Consider the following 20,619-nt stretch of genomic DNA (forward strand, 5'->3'; position numbering starts at 1 on the left):
TGGCGCACCACGTAGTGCGCCATTAGTATAGCCTGCAGTGCGCCATTAGAATGCCTCCCAGGGGCCATATGTACCCATGTGCTTTGGCATTCTAATGACGCACCAGTAGTTAATGCGCCATTAGTGTGATGATCACAGTGCGCCATTAGTGTCTTGTGTGGTGCGCCATTAGTATGAATATTAGGGTTTTTTTTACTTTTCTGATTTTTGCACAGGTTACAAAATATATTATTGGACAGAATATAGACAGCAGCACACAGCAACATCAGATTCATCGAATACAATAGAAGATTAGTCTCCGAATACAATTCATCATATTAGTCTCCGAATTCAAAAGACCGAACAAAGATAAAACATTACAAGTCTCAAGACCGCGAGTATCAAGTTTGTCGGAAGTAATACTAATCCTAACAAGTCCTACTAATCATCATCATACAACTTCTACTCGTTATTCATAACAAGTCATACGATCATCATCTTGATAGTCTTCGAACCAACCCTACTTAATTGTTCTTAGCACATGATCATCAGTATTAGGCAGGACCTAAATACCATATTTAAGCTAAAATAGCATAAAACAATATAGACCCTGACTCTCCATTATGGAGAATGGAGAACATCCTGTCTCCAATTCTTGCGCTTCGCTTCCTTTTGCTTTCAAGAAGCTCCTTACGACTGTCCATACATTTTTTCCATCCTTTGATTTTCATGTCTCCACTTCTTTTAGAAATCTCGTATGGACAGTTGAGATTCGTAGGACGACCTGGCTGTATGTTCAAAACATTAACACTACCTTTCAGATACATCATATGAGGCACACAATTCTCTGGAATTATCTGTTGAAAAACATAGTAATAACTTCATAGTTAGCAATGATGTACTAGTTTTAGAAGTATGCAAAAGATACACAGATGTCGTAATAGTAAAAATCTTACCAGGGTATCTCCATGGTAGTTACCATAGTTGAACACATGCACTAGTGGCACGTATTTACCATAATGTTGAGGAGTTTGATTATAGATATTATAATTCTCAATGTTAGTACAAAATCCGACCAAATGATTTTTCTCCTTGTAAGTTGTTAATTCGGAGCCATCGGTGTAGTGGGTTTTGTCTACCATCTCCCGCACATTCTTTGAACAATAAAAATAAGTTGTCAATGGAAATAAGCTGTCAACTATTTTGAAATAAACAATATAAATTAGCTAATAACTATGTTTGAGAAACTCACATAGTGGTAGAACTGGAGGCGTATCAACAAGGACCCAAATGTCCATATTGTCTTGGTTGATGTCAGGATTACCAAGATCCATGGTGATAAGCATACCCTCATCAAGACCATACATCTTGCAAAATGCTTCCCAATTTTTGCAACCAAAATGGGTTACGCTCTCAGAATTATATAGATTTACTTCAAAGTCCACATCGTGATGAGTCCTTAGGTGAATTTTCTTTGTTTCAGAAATTTCATGGTCTTCAAAATCCATCCTCTCCAAGACATAGCATCTTGCATGGCATGGGATAAGCTATACTCGAATTGTAAAAGATGAAAATTACACGTTGAAATAGTTGAAGTCATGCTTAATTATGAAAATAACACTTGTCGTCATTGTGTACCGTTTCAACTTCGAAGGTCTCCTCGAACTTAATGCTGAAGCGCCGATCATCATCCAGGTGAGGCATGTCGCACAGACCTCGATCGTCGTGGCACCAGTCGCACTCCGCCGGGAGACTTTCGTCATCCGATGATGATGACGACATATCCTACGTTCATAATTCAAAGCTACATCATTTAGGGTTTGTCAACACCGAGGCATCCTAAAAGCTAAGTTTTTATCATTTAGGGTTTGTCGACGCTGAGGCACCCTAAAAGCCTAAGCTTTCATCATTTAGGTTCTTATCGACACCGAGGCACCCTAAAAGCCAAGGTTTTATCATTTAGGGTTTCTCGATGTCGAGGCACCCTAAAAGCCTAAGCTTTCATCATTTAGGTTTTGTCGACGTCGAGGCACCCTAAAAGCCTAAGCGTACATCATTTAAGTTCTCATCGACATCGAGGCACCCTATAGAAGCCAAGTTAAGTTTTCATCATTTAGGATTTATCGATGCCGAGGCACCCTAGGTTGGGCCTAATCACTTGTCACTAATCACTTGGCTCTATTGCCACCTATGTTGGGTTTATCATCTAGGGTTTATCGATGCTAACGAGAATTCTAAGTTGGGCCTAATCACTTGGCTCTATTGCCACCTATGGTTTAATGCAGCAAGAATGGCGGGGCAGTTGATCCTACTTAACTAAGTACTAAGATACCCCGGCCAATGCATTAGTCGCAAGTACCCCATATGTCCTATTTTTAGCAAAGTCATGCTAAAATTCACGGAAAATTTCAGCATGACCTTTGCTGAAAATAGGACATATGGAGTACCCGAATTTGCCGAAACGGAAGTTAATCGACATTCCGGCAAACTCAAGGGCCTCTCGGGGTACCTGCAAATTCATCACGACACAATGGTCGGAGACAAAACCCAGCCACAGACCATATGGTCCTCTGCTTTCATATGGACAAAAATCAGCTCAACTTATGTGAGCTTCCATTCCAGATCTAATAGGTCACCCAACAAAAAATCATCAATAGTTTAGCAAGTCTGTACAAACACAGAAAGAATAGAAAGTTTGCTGCCTATTCAAACACAGAAACAAAACACTACTTGAAACTTCTGCTACATTTGGACCATGGCAATTTAATTTCATGGAGCATGACAAATGTATTTTACAGACCATGGCTTTGTTTTTACTATATGCACCATGGCAAATTTCATCTATAAACCATGGACAAATACATGATACAGTGCATTTTTCTTCAGAATGACAAATACTCGGTTGACAATGTGCAAATGATTTCCTAGGGGTTTCAGACATGCTATGTGTGTCTGAATACATGTGTCAGAATCATGTGTCCAAGTCAGTCACAAGCACAAGCAGATCATGTGTATTCAAGTGTGCACTGAATCATGTGTTTACTTAATTTTAAACTTGCTAGCAATAAGTTTGCAGTACACTTTATAGTCAGATCGGGAGCCAAGCTCTAAAACTGGACTTTTAACTGACTTTTAAACTGAATTTTTACTTCAAAATAAGAGTACCATGCCTGCTTAACTGAATTTTTAACATAATCTCTCTCTTGGCCTAGGAGTACTCAATTTTAATCTCTCTCTTGGCCTAGGAGCAAGTTTGTGCAGCCCCAAGTTTGTGCAACTGTTGGTACAAAAATGTGCAGCGTCATGTTCGTCTCTCACTTACTCTGTGCTGGTTATGCTACATAATCAAATCATCGATCCAAGAGCAGTATATTTGTGCTGTTTAGCTTTTTCTGGAAGGTTTTTCTCAGAGCCTACTTTACTTAAAACAGATGATTTTAAATATGAAGACAATAAGTGAACAACATTCTAGGCATGCGATTCCAATCACTTTTTTACTTTTCTTCCTCAAGCACATTCAGCCAACATTATCTCCTTTCTTGCAACACAGCAAAAAACAACCACTAGCTACCCAAATACATGGATGCTGCCTCTACCACCCCGTAAAACAAAAATCAGACCTATTTAACTCACATATACATTCTAATTAGATCAGACAGATGTTTCAACACAATAAACATAGTCATGTACAATAAGAAGCAAATGTGTTACTGTCAGGGTTTGGTTTCACTTGAATAAAAACCATGCCAAAGAAACTAGCAGGTAAAAGTACAGCATTGCTCGGAAATTTTTGCACTTTGCATATACAAGCTATATAGTCTGAAATCAAATGCATATAGCTGAGACAAGCATCGACCATAGCAGTCCACAGCCATGAACTTGTACAGAGGGGGAGAGAGGCGAGACAAGTGGTCACCTTGGTGACAGGGGAACAAAATCCAAACAAGTCGAACCCACAGCAGTAGCTTCTCTGTATCTTGTTGAACCAAGTCCTTCCTTCACACAACACAACAGCACAACACAGCTATAGATGAGAACGCGTCAGAGATTGGAGGAGATGAAGAAGAAAATCAGCAAGAGACAAGGGGAAGAGGGATTCGTACACTGTTCTCCTGCTGGACGACGGGGAGGTCGCGGGCCTCCTCTCCTGCTGGACGTGGGGCCTCCTCTCCTGGTGGACGTGGGGCTCCGAGGCTCCAAATCTCCGGTGGTTTCTAGGGTTTCGAGGGGGAGGCGGCGCTCGAGGGGGAGGAAGGGAGAGGGAGGCGGCGGGGGCGCGTGGGCGGCTGCGGCGGACGGAGGCAGCGGATGGCGGGGGCGCGTGGGCGGCTGCGGTGGCGGCGGATGGCGGTGGTCGATCGAGGGGAATCTGGCGAGGGAGGGAGGGAGGACACAGTGCGAGGGCAGTAGGTGGAGTGAGGGGAGGGTTCTAATGGCGCACCACACCCTCGTGCGCCATAAGTACGACTATTCTAATGGCGCACCACCCCTAGGTGCGCCATTAGAATTTTGTTTTAATCTAGCCCACTAGCCCTATCTACAACCTAACCCTATCTACAACAGAAGCCCCCCACTAGCCCGACTGATCAGCACGCAACACACACACTAGGAGGTCTTGGGTTTGATTCCCAGGCTCCCCAATTTTTTTATGCATTTTAAATGCTGTTTGATATTTATTTGTGTTTAAATATGTTCAAACTTGTTTAAATCATAACAGTAATATTTTTTTATAAAAACAGTAATAATTTTTTAAAAAATATGTTCAAATTTGTTACTTGAAAATATCATCATCGGCGGCGGTGGAACGGGGGAGGGTGCGGGGGGTGCCCGTTGGCGGCGGTGGAGCGGGGGAGGGTGCGGGGGGCCGGGTGCTCGTCGGCGACGGTGGAGCGGGGGAGGGTTGCGGTGGGTCGCGGCGGCGGTGGAGCTAGCGGGGGAGGGTGCGGGTGGGATCGAGATGGAGGGGGATCGAGATCGAGATGGAGGGGGGAATCGAGATCGAGATGGAGATCGAGATCAAGTGTCCTCATGAATTCAAAAAGTGCCCATGAAATTTAAAAATATTCATGATATCAAAAAGTGCCCATGAAATACAATCGAGAAATGAAGACTACGATTTAAATACAATCGATCTTAGCTAGCTATCTATTTACAATCTTCTTGCCCATTAGTAGTTTTGCAAAAAAGTAAAAATAAATAAATATATATACTAATGGCGCACTGTGAAATGATGCGCCATTAGTAGTTTTGCAAAAAAAAGAATAATTTTTTTACAATAATGGCGCACTGTCTGCTTGGTGCGCCATTACTACTTAGAACTAGTAATGGCGCACTTCGACCTGATGCGCCATTAGTATGTATGAAAAAATGGAAAAAATAATAATTTAATACTAGTGGCGCACCCTGTTTCTGGTGCGCCATTAGTGTTTTCCACACTAATGACGCATCACCAACCGGTGCGCCATTAGTATATAATAGTGACGCACTGCTTCCATGGTGCGCCATTAGTATCAATCCTATCTATAGCCCTTTTCCTAGTAGTGTGCTCGTCGGCCATGCGGGGAGGACGAACGAGCTCCTCGTCGGACATGCAGGGAGCACAGACGAGCTGCTCATCGGCGTCCGTCCCACACGCCCCGTCACTCTGCTAGCCGCCGCGCCCCCGTCCATCCTCTCCTCGGTGCCTGTCCTCGCTCCGCCATCGCCGAATCTGGACGAGATCGGGATAATCCGCCGCATCTCGCGCAGCTGCTCGTCGGCCATGCGGGGAGGACGAACGAGCTGCTCGTCGGACATGCAGGGAGCACAGACGAGCTGCTCATCGGCGTCCGTCCCACAGCGCCGCTGAAGACGGTGCCCAGCCCCCTTGACAGCGCACTCCTCCTACTTGCCGCCCGGTGTACCTCCCCTACTCGCCGGCCCCTGGATCCCACTCCCCCTACCATAATATTCTGATTTTGAGGCAAACATAGTGTTTGATGAAATTTGACTATAGAATTGTTGCTACATCGTCAATTCAGGGTGTGTAGAAGATGTTATCCTGGGTCTGTAGAGGATGTGGTGCGTGGCTGCTTGTGTGTATACATATATGTTAATTGGTGGCTGGTGTGTGTGTGTGCAGGGTGCAAATAGCGACAGCGAGTAGGCGACAACTATACTACGTCGAGAAGCGATACAGGGGCATGAAGCAAGCGAGCAGGTGCGCAACGACCTGCTACTGCACTAATAGTAGCCTTGACGGAGCACCGGGGCCGGCTCGACAGGGCATGCCGCCCGCTGGTAGACGCCTGGTTGTGTGAGACGGAGATGAACCTCGCGTCGTCGCCTCTGCAGCCTGGACAAAGCTCCGCCGGTGCTGGGGATGAACCCTGCGTCTGTGATGGTGATGGCGCTGTCCATCTACTTTCTCCACTGGCTATAAGGGAGTAAAGATCACATCGTGGATGTGTTTTTCTTCAAAGATGTGGCCCTGTCATTGTTGGCTGTCGAATTTGCGATGTAATCCGTCCCTATGTAAGTGTATTAACCACTTCGCCCTCCCGCACAATGAGCAGAACAGAGCAGCGGCTGCAATTTACCCATTGATTTCTTGGGGTGATTCAAACCTAGGAAGCCTGCTACTTGTGCAAGCAACAGGGTAACAAGTTTCAGTTTTCTTACTGATGCACCTCAATTTTGCAAGGTAAGAACAATGTCAGTTTACTTTATGTTGCTTTTCTAATTTCTACATATTCCCTCAAGCAAATCTAATTATCTAGGTAGTACGGAAAGCAGGCAAATTATGTAACTATTTGGGTGTACTCATGCTCTGCTATGTCAGATTGAGGAGAAAGAATTATTTTATTCACCATCCTATTTTTTATCTATAATGATGATCACTGTTTCCATCTTGTCATCTTCTTTGCTCCAGTTGTGCGAATACTTTGTTTACACTTTAGTGGTACTGAAATTTTCCTGCTACCATGAGTCATGGTAGTAGGCTGCTGCGGCAAAAAGCTGGTAAGCCCCCTAAGGGAAGAAAACTGAAAAAACTCTCATCGTGCTTACCATGTTTCATCTTAAAATTTTGGCTTGAATTTTTTTTCTATATGACCTATATCTATGTGGTTACTTTCTCCAGACATACTTTAGTTGCATCATTGGTCAAGTGGCTTGAACACAACTCACATGAGTCATCGCCAAATGGCCCTTTTCTGAAATTCATTCTCTTATGCACTGAGAGAGGAGTTACTCCATGACAGTCTATATACATACAGATGCAAGCAATTAAGAAACTCATGCAGATGATGACTGGAGAATTTTTCACGAATTTTCCAACCTAAATTTGCTACAGAGGTTGGGAAAAGAGGAGTCCAGGCTCTGATGAACACATGTTCTTTCGCAGGTGACTAACAGTTGGCACCTCTATCTTTACATTACATCAGGCCAGCGCTACAAAGCCCATGTATGCCTCTACCTGCCTGCTCAATGGACGATCCGATCACAAAAAAGTGGATAAAAATACTCATCTGTTTGTCAAAATACATGTTTGTTATCTTAGGAACGAGTATAGCTATCACCAGAGTACAAGCAAATATTTCAATTTTTCCATGAAGCAAACTTATGTTATGATTATCACATTTTGATCTTGGAGTAATGATTGACAAAAGTAGATGGTTACTGTAGTCTGTACCAGTCCAGTATTTCTAATTACAAGTTTGAGCTCCATAGGGATAATCTGATTAGTGTGTCAGAAGCTTGCTGTTTCTAATTGTGCAAATTCTGTGGTTATTTTAGTGTTTTGCAGAATGCATAGATTTTCCATAATAGAAAGAAGTGGATGTATAACCTGATTTTGCTTTATTATTTGGTGCTAGTTGACTTTGGAAATCCCCAGTTTCTCCAGTATTGTAACTCTCTGTCAAATCGTCAAATTAAACTGATCTTTCTATTTGGACAACTTGTAATTTTTAATATTATGATTTTCCTTTTTAGAAACCAATTCAACTAGACCAGGACTATGTTTATTAGTCCTCCAGTGTTTGTTGGAATGAGATGACACATGGTATGCCAGCTAACAAGCAACTAAAGTAAGAAGATTTTTATAATTTCTTGGAAAGAAAGAGTCCTGAACCCAAGATGGCGAAGGATCCAATATGTCAGGACCAATGAAGGAATTGCAGAGCTTCATATTCAGTTTATTTTAGGTGCTTGCCTACTTCAAGTGTCTAGATTACAGGAAACATGTTTCTTCAAGTGTCTACTTCAAGTAAGTTTCTTATAGAAGTAGTCAGTTTGATTCCTTCAAAATAGTTGTTGCCTGATAATTTGTGTATGACTAAATAGCAGTACCTCAAATTTTGCTTCAGCTTCTTAAAACAGAGTAATTCTGTAAATCCTAACAGAACTCTATCAGTCTGAACCAATTTCTTGTAAATCTACAATACATCATAGCCTCATCTGATCGAATCATTGGTTTCAGATAAATACATCCTTGTGCATTCCCATAAGATCAATAATATTCAGTTTGATTGTGTCAAAAACTTGCTGTTTGACAATACTAGATAGCAATACCTTAAAATTGCTTTTGGTTTTAAACTGAACTGAACTCGGTTGGGGCTGAACTGAACTCATTTTGGTTCTACAAAAAAATAGGGTTATATTCTACATCGTTTTTAAGGCGATAAGGTGACCTAAGGCGAGCACCACCCGCTCTAGCGCCTAGGCGACGCCTAAGCGCCTAAGGCGGGCATATTTGTAAGGCGCTGCCAGGGTGCCTTATCGCCTAAGCGTCCAAGGGAGGACGCCTTAAAAACAATGATTCTTTGAATTTTTCTTGTTAACTCTAAACTGGACTCAACTCAGTTTGATTCTGTAAAAAAGATTGTGACAGACTTATATATATATATGAAACAATCTTTCACCAACACTCAAATTAGATGGGCGTGATATTTAAAAGAAATCGACATACTGTAGTTTATGAGAATTTGGCAAGAAACTCGGAACCGATGGACTTGACTTGTGAAAAAATGTAATCAATGGACGACTAAAGTTTATATCAAACACAGAATCGATGGACTTTCGCAATGCAGGCTTGCCCTTACCATTTACCAGGTGGTGACTTACCGGAGGAGCCAGTGGTGCTGCTGCGACCTTCTCCGGGCGATGGTCAATGATGCAAGCTAAAATCGGGGATGGGATAGCGGCTCCGGGCGACAATCAGAGGCGAGGCAGCGCTGCAGTTCGAGGACAAAGTGACGCACTGGGGCGACGGCGCGGGGCGAGGAAGAAGCGGCGGATGGGGCTGTGCATGGGGGAGTTGGGGCGACCATTCAGTTCAGCGCACGGGATCGTATTAACTCTGTTTTCTCCTAGGTACCTGCGCTGGTATAGTTTCTCCATGGGGTTACCAAACGATTCTCTCTACTCCTTGATTAAGATGTCACATCAATTTTCTACTTACACGTCAGGCTTAGCACTGGGAGCAGCCTTATAGAAGTAATGCAATATATTCTCTCTTATGCCTACTTGAAATACTGTTGTGGGTCTGTACTTTGCCTCTCATATTGCAAGGATGACACATTGTATGTCTATTCTCTTAACTTTAGTAAGGATGAAGCAGGAAAGTGTGCTGGACCTTCTAACATGGATATTGTACATGTACGAGCTACGGGCCACTATTGTTTATCACATATGGATTGTAAATGTAGTGATATTGAAGTTTGTAACATATCCTTAAATTTCTTTATTGTAACATTATGTTAACTAAAAATCCGGTAGCCGTGACCTTGATATTCCCTGTAGAGCCAGCAAAAAATAGAATAAAAAGTTTCATTACAATTGGTGATTGAATGTCAAATGGCAGTGATTTTATATCAATGTGTGGGAGATTGATGAAAGATTGCGTGCAGAGTATACCAGTGAAAAACATCATTTATTTAGATGAGCTATTACCAAAGCAGATATACTATATTTCTAGCTGAAGTTAACAATGCTAAAATATTTCATTGGGCGGCAACTTGAGGGCAAGAAACATACATATAAGCCTATTCTGAAATGTCTAGAAATATTGAAGCTTCAGCACGGCGCTCCAGCATCCGTGGAGGAGATGCACCGTTTTGGACATGTTGGTCAACTTCTGTTGCTTGAGGGGTTGATCACGAGCGTAGTATAGGCCGACGACGGGGAGGTGGTTTGTGTCGGGGAAGAGGACGACGCTGGGGAGGAGGCCAATGATGTGGAAGAGGGTGATGAAGGGAGGAGGACGGCGGTAGGAGAGGGAGGCAATGGAGTGGTGGCGAGCTAAATAGAGTGAGGTGGAGGGTTGGCGGTGGCAAGCTTGTGAGAAGGGAACAACGGCGGCGTCATGAATAGCGCTTCGACTGGGTTCTTCAGAAGGGGGATTCAGAACTAAGTTATGCCACTTGGCGATGGCATTGTCGTCGTAAACATATTAAGCTATATGATTCGACTTCACAAAGCTAAGCTTCAGCAACTTCACCAAATTATACTATGAGAGGCCTCCGATCCGCGTAGTTGGTTAAGTATGGAGTTGAAGCAGATCCGAGCAATCTCTGAACTAAAATTCTGCTTTTGGACATCAACATATCAAACTGAAACAAGACTGATTGATGCGCCTACCCTACCGGTGGTTGAATAAAATTTTGTAGGTCTTAATGTCACCTCATGATACTATTCATGCTTTTCATCCTAAAAAAGCCATTCGTTTAACTGCACTGTCACCCGAGCAACGCAACGCACGGGCACACTTGTAGCTAAGAAATCGCCGGTGTAGCGAGTGACGGGCTCTATATGAATGCCAGGTCACTTGTAGCCACCAAGAAAGAACTCTCGTATAATAAAGCTGGCTGTAGGCATTAGCTATAGTAATTAATGTCTACATGCATGGCAGAGAGAAAAATGCAATTGATTGGAGAGGAGGAAGCCGCGCTAGCTTTAAGCCCTTGCATGCAGTTTCTTTGTCTCGAGCCTTGCGCTGCAGCCGGCGACTCACGGAGCATCCGCTCCCTTCTCTCTCCTGTATTTTTTTTCTTCCAGTTAGACTTTATCTAAGATGGAACAGCTTGTAGCCAGCTGACTAGACGCTATTATACTTGCTCTGAGAAACGGCAACGGTCCACCGGCGACAGAGTTGGAATTGTAAACGGGGCGGAATCAGCGAGGGCATCGTGGTCATCTCGCCTACCCACGTTGCGCTTCAAGCGGCCGGTTCGCTTCGCCGACTGCTCGGCCTTTTCTTCTCACCACCCGCGGCCGTTCCAAATTCTCTCGTCTCGTTCTAGTATTCCTGCTCCCACACGGCGACGTCGCCATCGCCATCGCTGCCGCTCTCTCCTCAGCAGCGCTCCTCTACCACCACCTCCTCTAGGCAGGGGTTAGCGGCCGCCCCCTCCGCGTGCGCCGTCCCAAACCCTAGCATATCCCCCTCCCCGACTCCTCTGCGCCGGAGCTTCCCTCCGACCGCGCAGATCGCCGGCGATGGGGTCCAAGGATCAGGACCTGGCCGCGTCGTCGGGCGGTGGCGGAGGCTTCTTCTCCTCGATCGCCGCGGGCGTGCGCAGCTGGGGCACCGCCGTGCACAAATCGGTCAACGGGTGAGTCTCCGCGCCGGCCTACCTACCTACCCGATCTCTTCAGATCCGCCTCGAGCTCTCCCGATTTCTTCGGGAACTATGCATATGCTTACCGCTGCCTCTCCGCCATTTGATCTGTTGCTTCCACGCGCGATCTCAGCTCCTTGGTGTCGGCCCCGTGAGCTGATTTTGGCGAATTGTGGAATTGCGTGCTTCGTTTGAGTTCCAAGCTCGAGACTTTAGCGATCGTAGTGTTACATGATCTCGTACTATCGTTTGTTGTAGCTCAATGATTGCACTGTCCGGTGAGTAGCTTAGTTGCTGTTTTGTAGAAACACTGTAGAGATCACTGATCTCTGTGTTCAGCATGTAGAAAAAGCAATTCCTACCTAATACTAGTATGATATACTCCCTCCGTTTCTAAATATAAGCCTTTTTTTAGAGATTTCAATACGGACTACATTCGAAAGGGCTTATATTTAGGAACGGAGGGAGTAGTCAATAATCGGTTGAAGTTGATTCTTTTTCTGGATATCTAGTATACTAGCATGTAATGCCTCAAATAGGATATTGTGAAAGTTAAGTACATGCAATTTCTGTATGTGCAATTCAAAGCAGACAGGGTGTGCTCTGCACTGAATTGCGGCGCAAGTGGTGGATGCAGATTTAAGTTTGGCATACTGCGAAAGTGACATGCACATCATTTGGCGTCTCTTCACTTTATTCTTCTCTTTTGCATTTTGCGGCTTGAATTCTTCTGAAATGTGCTTGCTGTCAGATGTCTATCTGTCTCCCCTGTAAATATATATTCTTTTAGTTGAAGAAATTTGTGTTCTTTACTTGGTACTTTCAAACAATTAATGAACAGTTTTGTGCTGTCTACAGGTTGGTTGGCTATGAAGGGCTTGAAGTTATCAACCCAGATGGAGGCACAGACGATGCGGAAGCAGAGGCTATGAAAGGGCGATGGAAACAGGAGGTGAGGATCAAGGATTTAACAATAATCCATTCTTCGGGGAAGGCATAACCTCATATTGTTTCAGACACTCAGCCATTATGAAACCAAGTCTCGAAATTTAAATATAAAATGAACCTGTATGCATATCAGATTCTCATAAGAGGAACTCATCGTTGAAGCTTGTTTTTCTGGATCCGCATTTCCTTTGCAGGCACTAATGAACTCTTTAATCATACATGTAGTGTTTCGGGGCTTACATTGATGCTATGTGAGTGCATTTCTTAGGTCATCAAAAGTATTTGATAAACTTATCCTAAAGAAAGTATTTGATAAACAAAGAGTTGGACATGATCGACAATATTTTACATTCCAGTCAACTTTACATTCAATTCAATAAAATATACTTAAACTGGACCTCAACTTCGTGAATAAGGCACATTTGTTGGTAAAAATATTTATGGAGGTGTTATCTTTGAAGCGCTTAGCTTGCAACTAAGTTCTACCACATGTGAAGCTAAAACTCCTGGAAGCATGCGATTCAAGATAGTATTCTCCCCTTTAATTTGAGGTCAGCACATTGCTGAAGTCTTGTTATTAAAAATAATACCTTAACAATGTGCTTAGTGGACTCTTCAGACTTTCAGAGGCACTGCATATCTGAACTAGTTTAGCAAATTTGATTCAGACGTTAGGTTTTGCACGGGACTCGTGTTGGTCATTAGGTTGCCAAAATACCACCTATTTAGTCATCTGTAGTTCTGGACCCTACCTCAATCTAATTATCAACCCACAGGTTTAGTAAAGTCATGTTTATGATGTATACTTGCGCATGGTTTGCTCATGATTCACAGACCATATGTTGATGTTTGGAAAACATTGTATCTGATCAATCTTATTTATTAAGAGGTGAACACATGGTGACAACGGTAGGTTCAGTGATAATCCTATCCTATATATACCTAAGAGAGTGATCCCCACTACTTCTAATTATCTCAACATGCGTGCTGACTGCTTCCACATCATCAAAATTGTTGTAGCCGTTAGATTTACTAGCTTGATCCACTAGCATCTGTTCAGTGTACGCATGAGAATCCTCTACCATGCAACATGCATTAGTGCATTCTAAGTGGGTTTTAAATCACATTGCTTCCACTAAATCAAAATTGTTGTAGCCGTTAGATTTACTAGCTTGATACACTAGCATCTGTCTGATGTACGCATGAGAATCCTCTACCATGCAACATGCATCAATGCATTCTTAGTTGGTTTTAAATCACACTGCATTTAATTGTGACATGCAAAACTTTTCATGCTAAGTTTTTTTTCTTATGCAGAAGTTTCTTGCATAGTTTAAATCATAAGGACTGAATTAGTATTCTACACAGTATTTATAAACTATATATCCAACTCCGCTGCAACACACGAATAATCACAGCCATGTCATGCAATAAAAATTTCACCTTTTTATGGTTTTCTTCCTAGAAGGAACTATTTCTCTGATAACTGTGCTTGGTTTACTAGCTAAAACGTAAATCGCGAGCCACTCAGAACCCCTCACGATTTTTAGTTCTACACCATTATTGTGTCCATTGCTGAATTCTATGCTATTTTTGACACTGCAGTTATCAGAACTCCCTAAGAGTTATTACTAGTGAGAATGAGCCATTGTTTATTTTTTGCTGTTGGTTTCTATCGAACTATTAACTTCTATGCATCTTGTGTGATGGTCTGCGTCATGGATTGCTGATAAGTATAATAATGACTGCCATGTTGTGCAATAAACATTTCACCTTTTTATGGTGTTCTTCCTAGAGGAAACTATTACTCCGAGAACTGTGCTTGGTTTACTAGCTAAAACAAGTAAAGTGACGAGGCACTTACAAGCCCTCAAAATTCAGTTGTATACCATTATCGCTGCACTTTATGTTTTTGACACTGCAGTCAACTTGCAGGATCGCGACAGTTACTGGAAGATGATGAACAAGTACATAGGATCAGATGTAACGTCACTTGTTACACTTCCAGTCATCATCTTTGAGCCGATGTCAATGCTTCAGAAAATGGCAGAGGTTCGTAGTCCTAAGTTCTGATTTAGAGTTCTCAATGTTTGTACATCTTAGCTACTGTACCATACAGAAACAGTGACCAGGGCAGAGTGTGAAAATGCAACAATTGATCTGCCAAGCAAGGCCAAAAGCCCCACGGAGAGTGACAAGAGTCCACAGACAGCATAATTGACACACTGAACAATGTGTCTGCAGTTGTTTGATTCTGTGCCTAGTCTTAGTCTGTATATAATCAGTAGTACTTGACCCCTTCAGTAAACTATTTTCTGTCAAGGTTCATCAAAGTTAGCTACTCCGTACTATATATTTTCTGTTGGTTCTTAGTTGTAAAGTTTATATATAGCATTCCTATTTTGGTGTGACTGCAAGTTTGGTCACTGTAGGGTTGTAGGTTAAATACTGAAAATCAGCAGCTAAGTCATCCTTTGAGATTCTATTGACAGTCGTTCTGGAGATCTGTAATAGCCAGTCGTTCTTTGATTTCTCTCCCGTTTCTTCCTGTTCTTGCCGAAGCATAGCATGGAGTCTACCGACAATAAATTATCAGTAGAATCTACAGGCAATAAATTATCAGCATCTTACAACGATTATTTACTAATATGTCAGCTGTTTATACTGAATGCAGTTGATGGAATATTGTGACCTGTTAGACAAAGCAGATGAATGTGAGGATCCACACATGCGGATGGTATATGCTTGTGAGTCTGCCCTTCCCTCACCTGCAACTCTACTCTAATGCAATATTCTGGCTGACTGAGCTTTGAACCCTACTTTTCAGCTACATGGGCTTTGTCAGCCTACCTAGCCTACCACCGTACGTGGAAGCCTTTCAATCCCATCCTTGGAGAGACATATGAGATGGTTAACCACCAGGGTATTACATTTATTGCTGAGCAGGTTAGTGATGGATGTGAAATATTGCAATTGCAAAAACAAGCTGAATTAACTTTGGGAATGGTCATCATACTAGGAAGTATTTTATCTGCACTTACTACCTTTTCACTCCCCTCCAATGAACAAGTGTGTATAGTTAACATACAGATGCACCATCTCACTCTTTATTACCCTTTGTTAATCAGCCATGTTAATTCTGCATTTTGTTTACTGTATTCACTTCTCTTAGTCTATTTTTTCATAGGTAAGCCATCATCCTCCGATGGGTGCAGCTCACTGTGAGAATGATCATTTTACTTACGACATCACATCAAAGTTGAAGACAAAGTTCTTGGGAAACTCAGTGGAAGTGTATCCAGTTGGAAGGTAATTGATTGAGATACAATTTTGTATGGATATATTTGTGTCTGAAAGCTTCTATAAAAAGCTTATTATATGGTTAAAATAGCAAATTGATTTCATGGTTCTGTAGAAACCATTTATGTATATCTAACTTCTGAACGTGTTTCTTCATCACAGGACTAGAGTGACACTTAAAAAATCCGGTGTCGTGTTGGAACTGGTACCACCACTGACGAAGGTCAACAACTTGATATTTGGGCGCACATGGGTTGACTCTTTTGGAGAGATGGTCTTGACAAATCTGACAACTGGAGACAAAGCTGTGCTGTATTTCCAGCCATGCGGCTGGTTTGGGTATGTTAGTATTGACCGTCCTTGTTCAGTTTAGTATTTTGTAGTAGTTCTGCTGATCTTTAATCTCCCATTACAATGCGGCCTCATATGTGGTTGTTTTCATTCATAGAGTTCAATAGTTCATTCTAGTTCATAATGCGGCTAGGCCCATCTCATCTTACTGTTTATGTCAGGGCTGGGCGATTCGAGGTGGATGGGTATGTATATACTGCAGCTGAAGAACCGAAAATAATGATGACAGGAAAATGGAACAAGTCCATGAGTTACCAGCCTTGTGATCAAGAAGGTGATCCTCTTCCAGGGACGGAGCTAAAAGAGGCAAGGCTTTCTTTCAGTATTCATCAGTACAGAGAGTGTAGGTTAATATTAGGCGTGCTGTCTTACTAGTGGATATTTGCTGCTGCTGAAATTGTACTTGTCCCAGGTCTGGAAAGCTGCTCCTGCTCCACCGAATGACAAGTACCAGTATACATACTTTGCGCACAAAATAAATAGCTTTGATACAGCACCTAAGAAGCTCTTGCCTTCAGACTCCCGATTAAGGCCCGACAGATATGCCCTTGAGAAGGGCGACATGTCTAAATCTGGGGCACACAAGAGCAGGTAATTACTGACTTTTCTATACTTCCCATAGCTAGTTGTTGCGGCCTGAAACTCAACTTTACAAATCATATTGCCATTTGAGGAATGTGGCTTGCCTTTCATCAGTATTTATCTGATGTTTGTGTTCATGCTTTCAGGCTTGAAGAACAACAAAGAGCTGAGAAGAAAATTCGGGACACCAAGGGGGAGCAATTTACTCCAAAATGGTTCAAGATGACGGAAGACATCTCCCCTACCCCGTGGGGCGACCTGGAGGTGTATGAATACAATGGCAGATACGCCGAGCACCGGGCTGCGATAGACAGCTCTAGCGTCGCTGCCGAGGAGAAGGACGTCAGCTCCATCGAGTTCAACCCGTGGCAGTATGGCGACTTGCCTTCCCAATGATTTCAAAGGGTCTGAAACCACCCATATATTATTTTCTCATCGAAAACGCTTTCAGGCCTTGTGCTGATGCATACCGGCGGTTTCCGTGCCTTGTAGTATTACATGACTTTCCACTTTTTCTCTTCATGCTGTGATACAGTTCAGGATGTGATTGTGTATTTGATGTAGTCCATATTCTGTTCTCGTAAGTCTAGAAGAAGCTGGTGAAATTTATTTAAGATCAATTTCAGTGGGAAATTAGGAAGATTATTATCGCGTCGCAACTGGGGGGCTATTCGGTTCCTGTATTGTATTGAGACACTTGAGTCAAATCCACACATGGACCCTTGCATTTTTTCATCGAATATAAGTGACCGAAGCTGCAGCCATTGGCCCGCGGTAGCTTCGAAAGCGTGTGCGTACTTGATCTGAGAGGCAGGCAGGGATGTCGACTGTAACTTGCTCTCTATCAGAGAAGTTGTTGATTGGATCATGACGGGAAGTTGTGGGTCAGTGTGTTGGATGGGCGGCACTGATGGCGGTCGGTCGCACGGTGATGAATGTGATGTTTGCGTGGCCCTGCACTCCTTGGCGTCTTGTAGCTAACCGATGCGTTTGGTCCAGTTCTGTTGAGCCAAGCCCCGGCCCGAGCAGTCTTTAGTGCGTGCTTTACCATAATGGAAAAGATCAATGCCGCCATGTACATGATCATAAGCTTGGATTGGATTGGATTGGTGCTCCTGCTCCGCAAGAACCAGTTCCTAAATGCAGTTACATCAGGATCTGTTTGGCACCGACGCGTACTTCCTACTCTAAGGCGAGAGAGTAGTTGCAGATCCAGAACCAAGAAGCAGCTTGCATGATGATTTTGGATGTAATGGTGAGAGGGGGAGAAGGGGGGTGAGGCTGAGCCTTGGGTAGTTCTCACTGGCGTGGACAGATTGAAATTCCGTTTCACAGGGGCTGAAATCCTCTGAAAAGAAAGAAAGAAAGAAAGAAAGAGAGGAAACAGGAAGATAAATGTCACGTGACGGAGTACGTAGCGAGCGAATGGGGAGCGGCCGCCACTTGTCGCGTTCCGCATGCGATGGGATCAAGTTCCAGTGGCGCCCCGCGGTGCACCTGTCCAGTTCAGATCACTTCCCTGCTATCTATCTAGACAGTGCGGCACGCACGCGCGCATGCGTGCACGGGCAAGCTACGCCGGACGGGCGCCCATGAAAATCGCACAACTGCCGTCATTTACAGGCTTTTTCAGGGATGATTAATGGGGCCTATGCTGGGCTCTCCGTCCGGTTCCGATCCGATCCGATCCAACAAGCGCGGAGCCGGAGTAGGAGCAGGATGTCCCTCTCTGCTCTAGCTGCACGGCCACCATCCGTCTGTCCATCTCCCAACCCAAACCCAAACCACTTCAGTCAGGGGCCAGGGGCCAACCTGTGGATGTGGATCCCCTTCTGGTAGGGGTCTGTGACGCCTCACTCTTTCCCCTCTGATATCGACGCTCCACATTTTCCCTCTCTCGCAAACTACAGAAATCGCCATCACATGAACGAATCACCACGGACATAAATGAACATGGAAACGAAAGGAAGGCCGGAGGCAGTACGAACAGAGCGTGGAAACACCGTGTTCGTTACAATTAACACACAAGCATGCATGCACGTCGTTGCAAGCTGTTGGGTTGGGCCATGCCCCTGAACTGGAAACGCACACGCGACAGCACGGCACACGATCGATCCATCCATCCATCGATCAAGCAGGCGCAGCCAGCACATGATCCGAGGCGAATAACTCCGGCTGGGTCAGCCCTCTCCAATCATGATACGTACCCATATATTCCCGGCGTTTTTTCACCACAGAATCAATCAATCACAGGTGAGGTTGGGGGGAGAAGGGTTTCTTGGCGTGTGTGCTGTGGCGTGTGACCCGCGGCTCCGGTACCAGTCCCTCTCTCTATCTACTACTCCTATCGGTTTGGCCCGGACAGAAATGCAGCGGGGGACCAGCGCCACCCTCCGGTTTTTAAAATGTTTTGAATGCCACATGCCTCCATGTGTACTTGGGCGCGACGAATTATTGGTTGGCTCCGGCGCAACTTGGGTGGATCATGCACGGATCAGGAGATGATGCGTCTGCGTCCTCTCTCCCTTGGGGGAAAGAAAAGATCCACGCAGATGTAGATACTAGATGCTCATATACACTCCTACCACTCCTAGAGTTCATTTGGTATCTACTTGCATGAATTAGTTCACTCCAGTGCAGTCATGGAGCGCTTCTGCTTGGAACCCACACATGACATGACATGATCTCGGCAGCGCGTGGAGGACAGGCACCTCCTGCCTTCATTTCATGCCAGCCGGTGTAAGAAACAGGCCATGAGCAGCATTTGTTTCTTTATCTACTACTAGTGCTGATCATAGTATACCGTTGGGTGTAGTGTGTGTAGGGCCTGCATGCGAAATGGAATCTATGCATGCACACAAACAACATCAACCAGGCTGTTAGGCTCGTGTCGAGCATGCCCACGCTTAATCCAGATGCAAAAGCAGCCGCTTAACTAGCATTTAGCAGCTGGTTCCTACAAGTAGAACCCCACACACCCACTTGCGCTAGCTGTCTGTACAATGCATGCACCCAACCCAACAGTAAGTACATGTCAATTTAGCTGTAAATTCGGTCGCCTTCTTATCTCCTTTTCCCCTACGAAACAGATGGGTTGGATTGGATGTGACCCAAGAAAAAGTATATACCCTCCCTTCCCACATCTCTTTCTTCTGTAAATAAACCAAGAAAAGAATATGTGTGGTCGGCCAACTACTCTCCAACTGTACATTCGCATTTTAGAGAGATGCCGAGTAATTCTCGCAGAGAAGTTACCGGTCTGTCATTGTAAATTTAATCTAACTAGACTAATCCTGGTGCCCAAACTTGTTGTGGTAGCATGAAAAGAAACGCCCAACAACATCCAAAGAGGAGTAGATTGGAAACAATTTCCCCCATGTGATCGAGCTGATTACAGCTCTGCCTCAAGCGTATCGATCCATGTGATTTCCCAACCTGGCCATATTTGCCCAGCAAAAAAGAAGAGTTAAAAAGGTAACCAGCAGGGATGGAAAAGAAATATTGATCCTTTGTGTTATGGCCTATGGGCTGGGGAGAAGCGAGCTAAACCTGACCTGTTCCTCCAGGAATCAACAACCTGTTCTTGTGGAGTAGAGTAGCATGGGGGTAGGGCAGCATGTGACTTGAGGCTCCCTTCACATGACGCCTTGCTTTTCTTCTACTTAATCAACATGGAAAGGAACCAGTCTGGTAATTTTGTAATCTCTTGTCTTTGCTTTAAACAACAAAATTAGTTATTCACCAAGTGGCACATTAGTATATCTCGTGCTGTAGGATCTGTGAAAAGGTTGCAGGGAATTTGGAGAAGTATATCCATGCTAGTTGGTGCAGGGCAGCTAGGTTGCTCGCTTTGTTAATC

The 20,619-nt window shown here is 43.9% G+C and overlaps 1 protein-coding gene and 1 long non-coding RNA gene across 5 annotated transcripts; both read left to right on the forward strand.

Moving 5' to 3' along the window:
• The first annotated feature begins 5,328 nt into the window (after window positions 1-5,328).
• LOC125552150 lies at window positions 5,329-9,650 on the forward strand. Of its 4 annotated transcripts, XR_007303447.1 has the most exons (5): window positions 5,329-5,876; window positions 6,101-6,661; window positions 7,364-7,423; window positions 7,954-8,227; window positions 9,051-9,650. It is a non-coding gene; the product is annotated as an uncharacterized LOC125552150 (long non-coding RNA). The 4 variants fall into 4 exon arrangements; XR_007303444.1 differs by having other exon boundaries at window positions 6,101-7,423; XR_007303445.1 differs by having other exon boundaries at window positions 6,101-7,423; window positions 9,073-9,650.
• Window positions 9,651-11,183: 1,533 nt separating this feature from the next.
• LOC125552151 (oxysterol-binding protein-related protein 3A-like) lies at window positions 11,184-17,405 on the forward strand. The gene is made up of 10 exons (XM_048715632.1): window positions 11,184-11,573; window positions 12,438-12,531; window positions 14,463-14,579; window positions 15,202-15,274; window positions 15,355-15,473; window positions 15,715-15,836; window positions 15,990-16,166; window positions 16,340-16,484; window positions 16,591-16,769; window positions 16,907-17,405. Exons 1-10 carry the CDS (start codon window positions 11,458-11,460, stop codon window positions 17,154-17,156), a joined length of 1,392 nt encoding a protein of 463 aa, XP_048571589.1. The 5' UTR covers window positions 11,184-11,457; the 3' UTR covers window positions 17,157-17,405.
• The last annotated feature ends 3,214 nt before the right edge of the window (window positions 17,406-20,619 follow it).

This window comes from Triticum urartu, chromosome 4 (assembly GCF_003073215.2).
Source record: "Triticum urartu cultivar G1812 chromosome 4, Tu2.1, whole genome shotgun sequence".
NCBI lineage: Eukaryota > Viridiplantae > Streptophyta > Magnoliopsida > Poales > Poaceae > Triticum > Triticum urartu.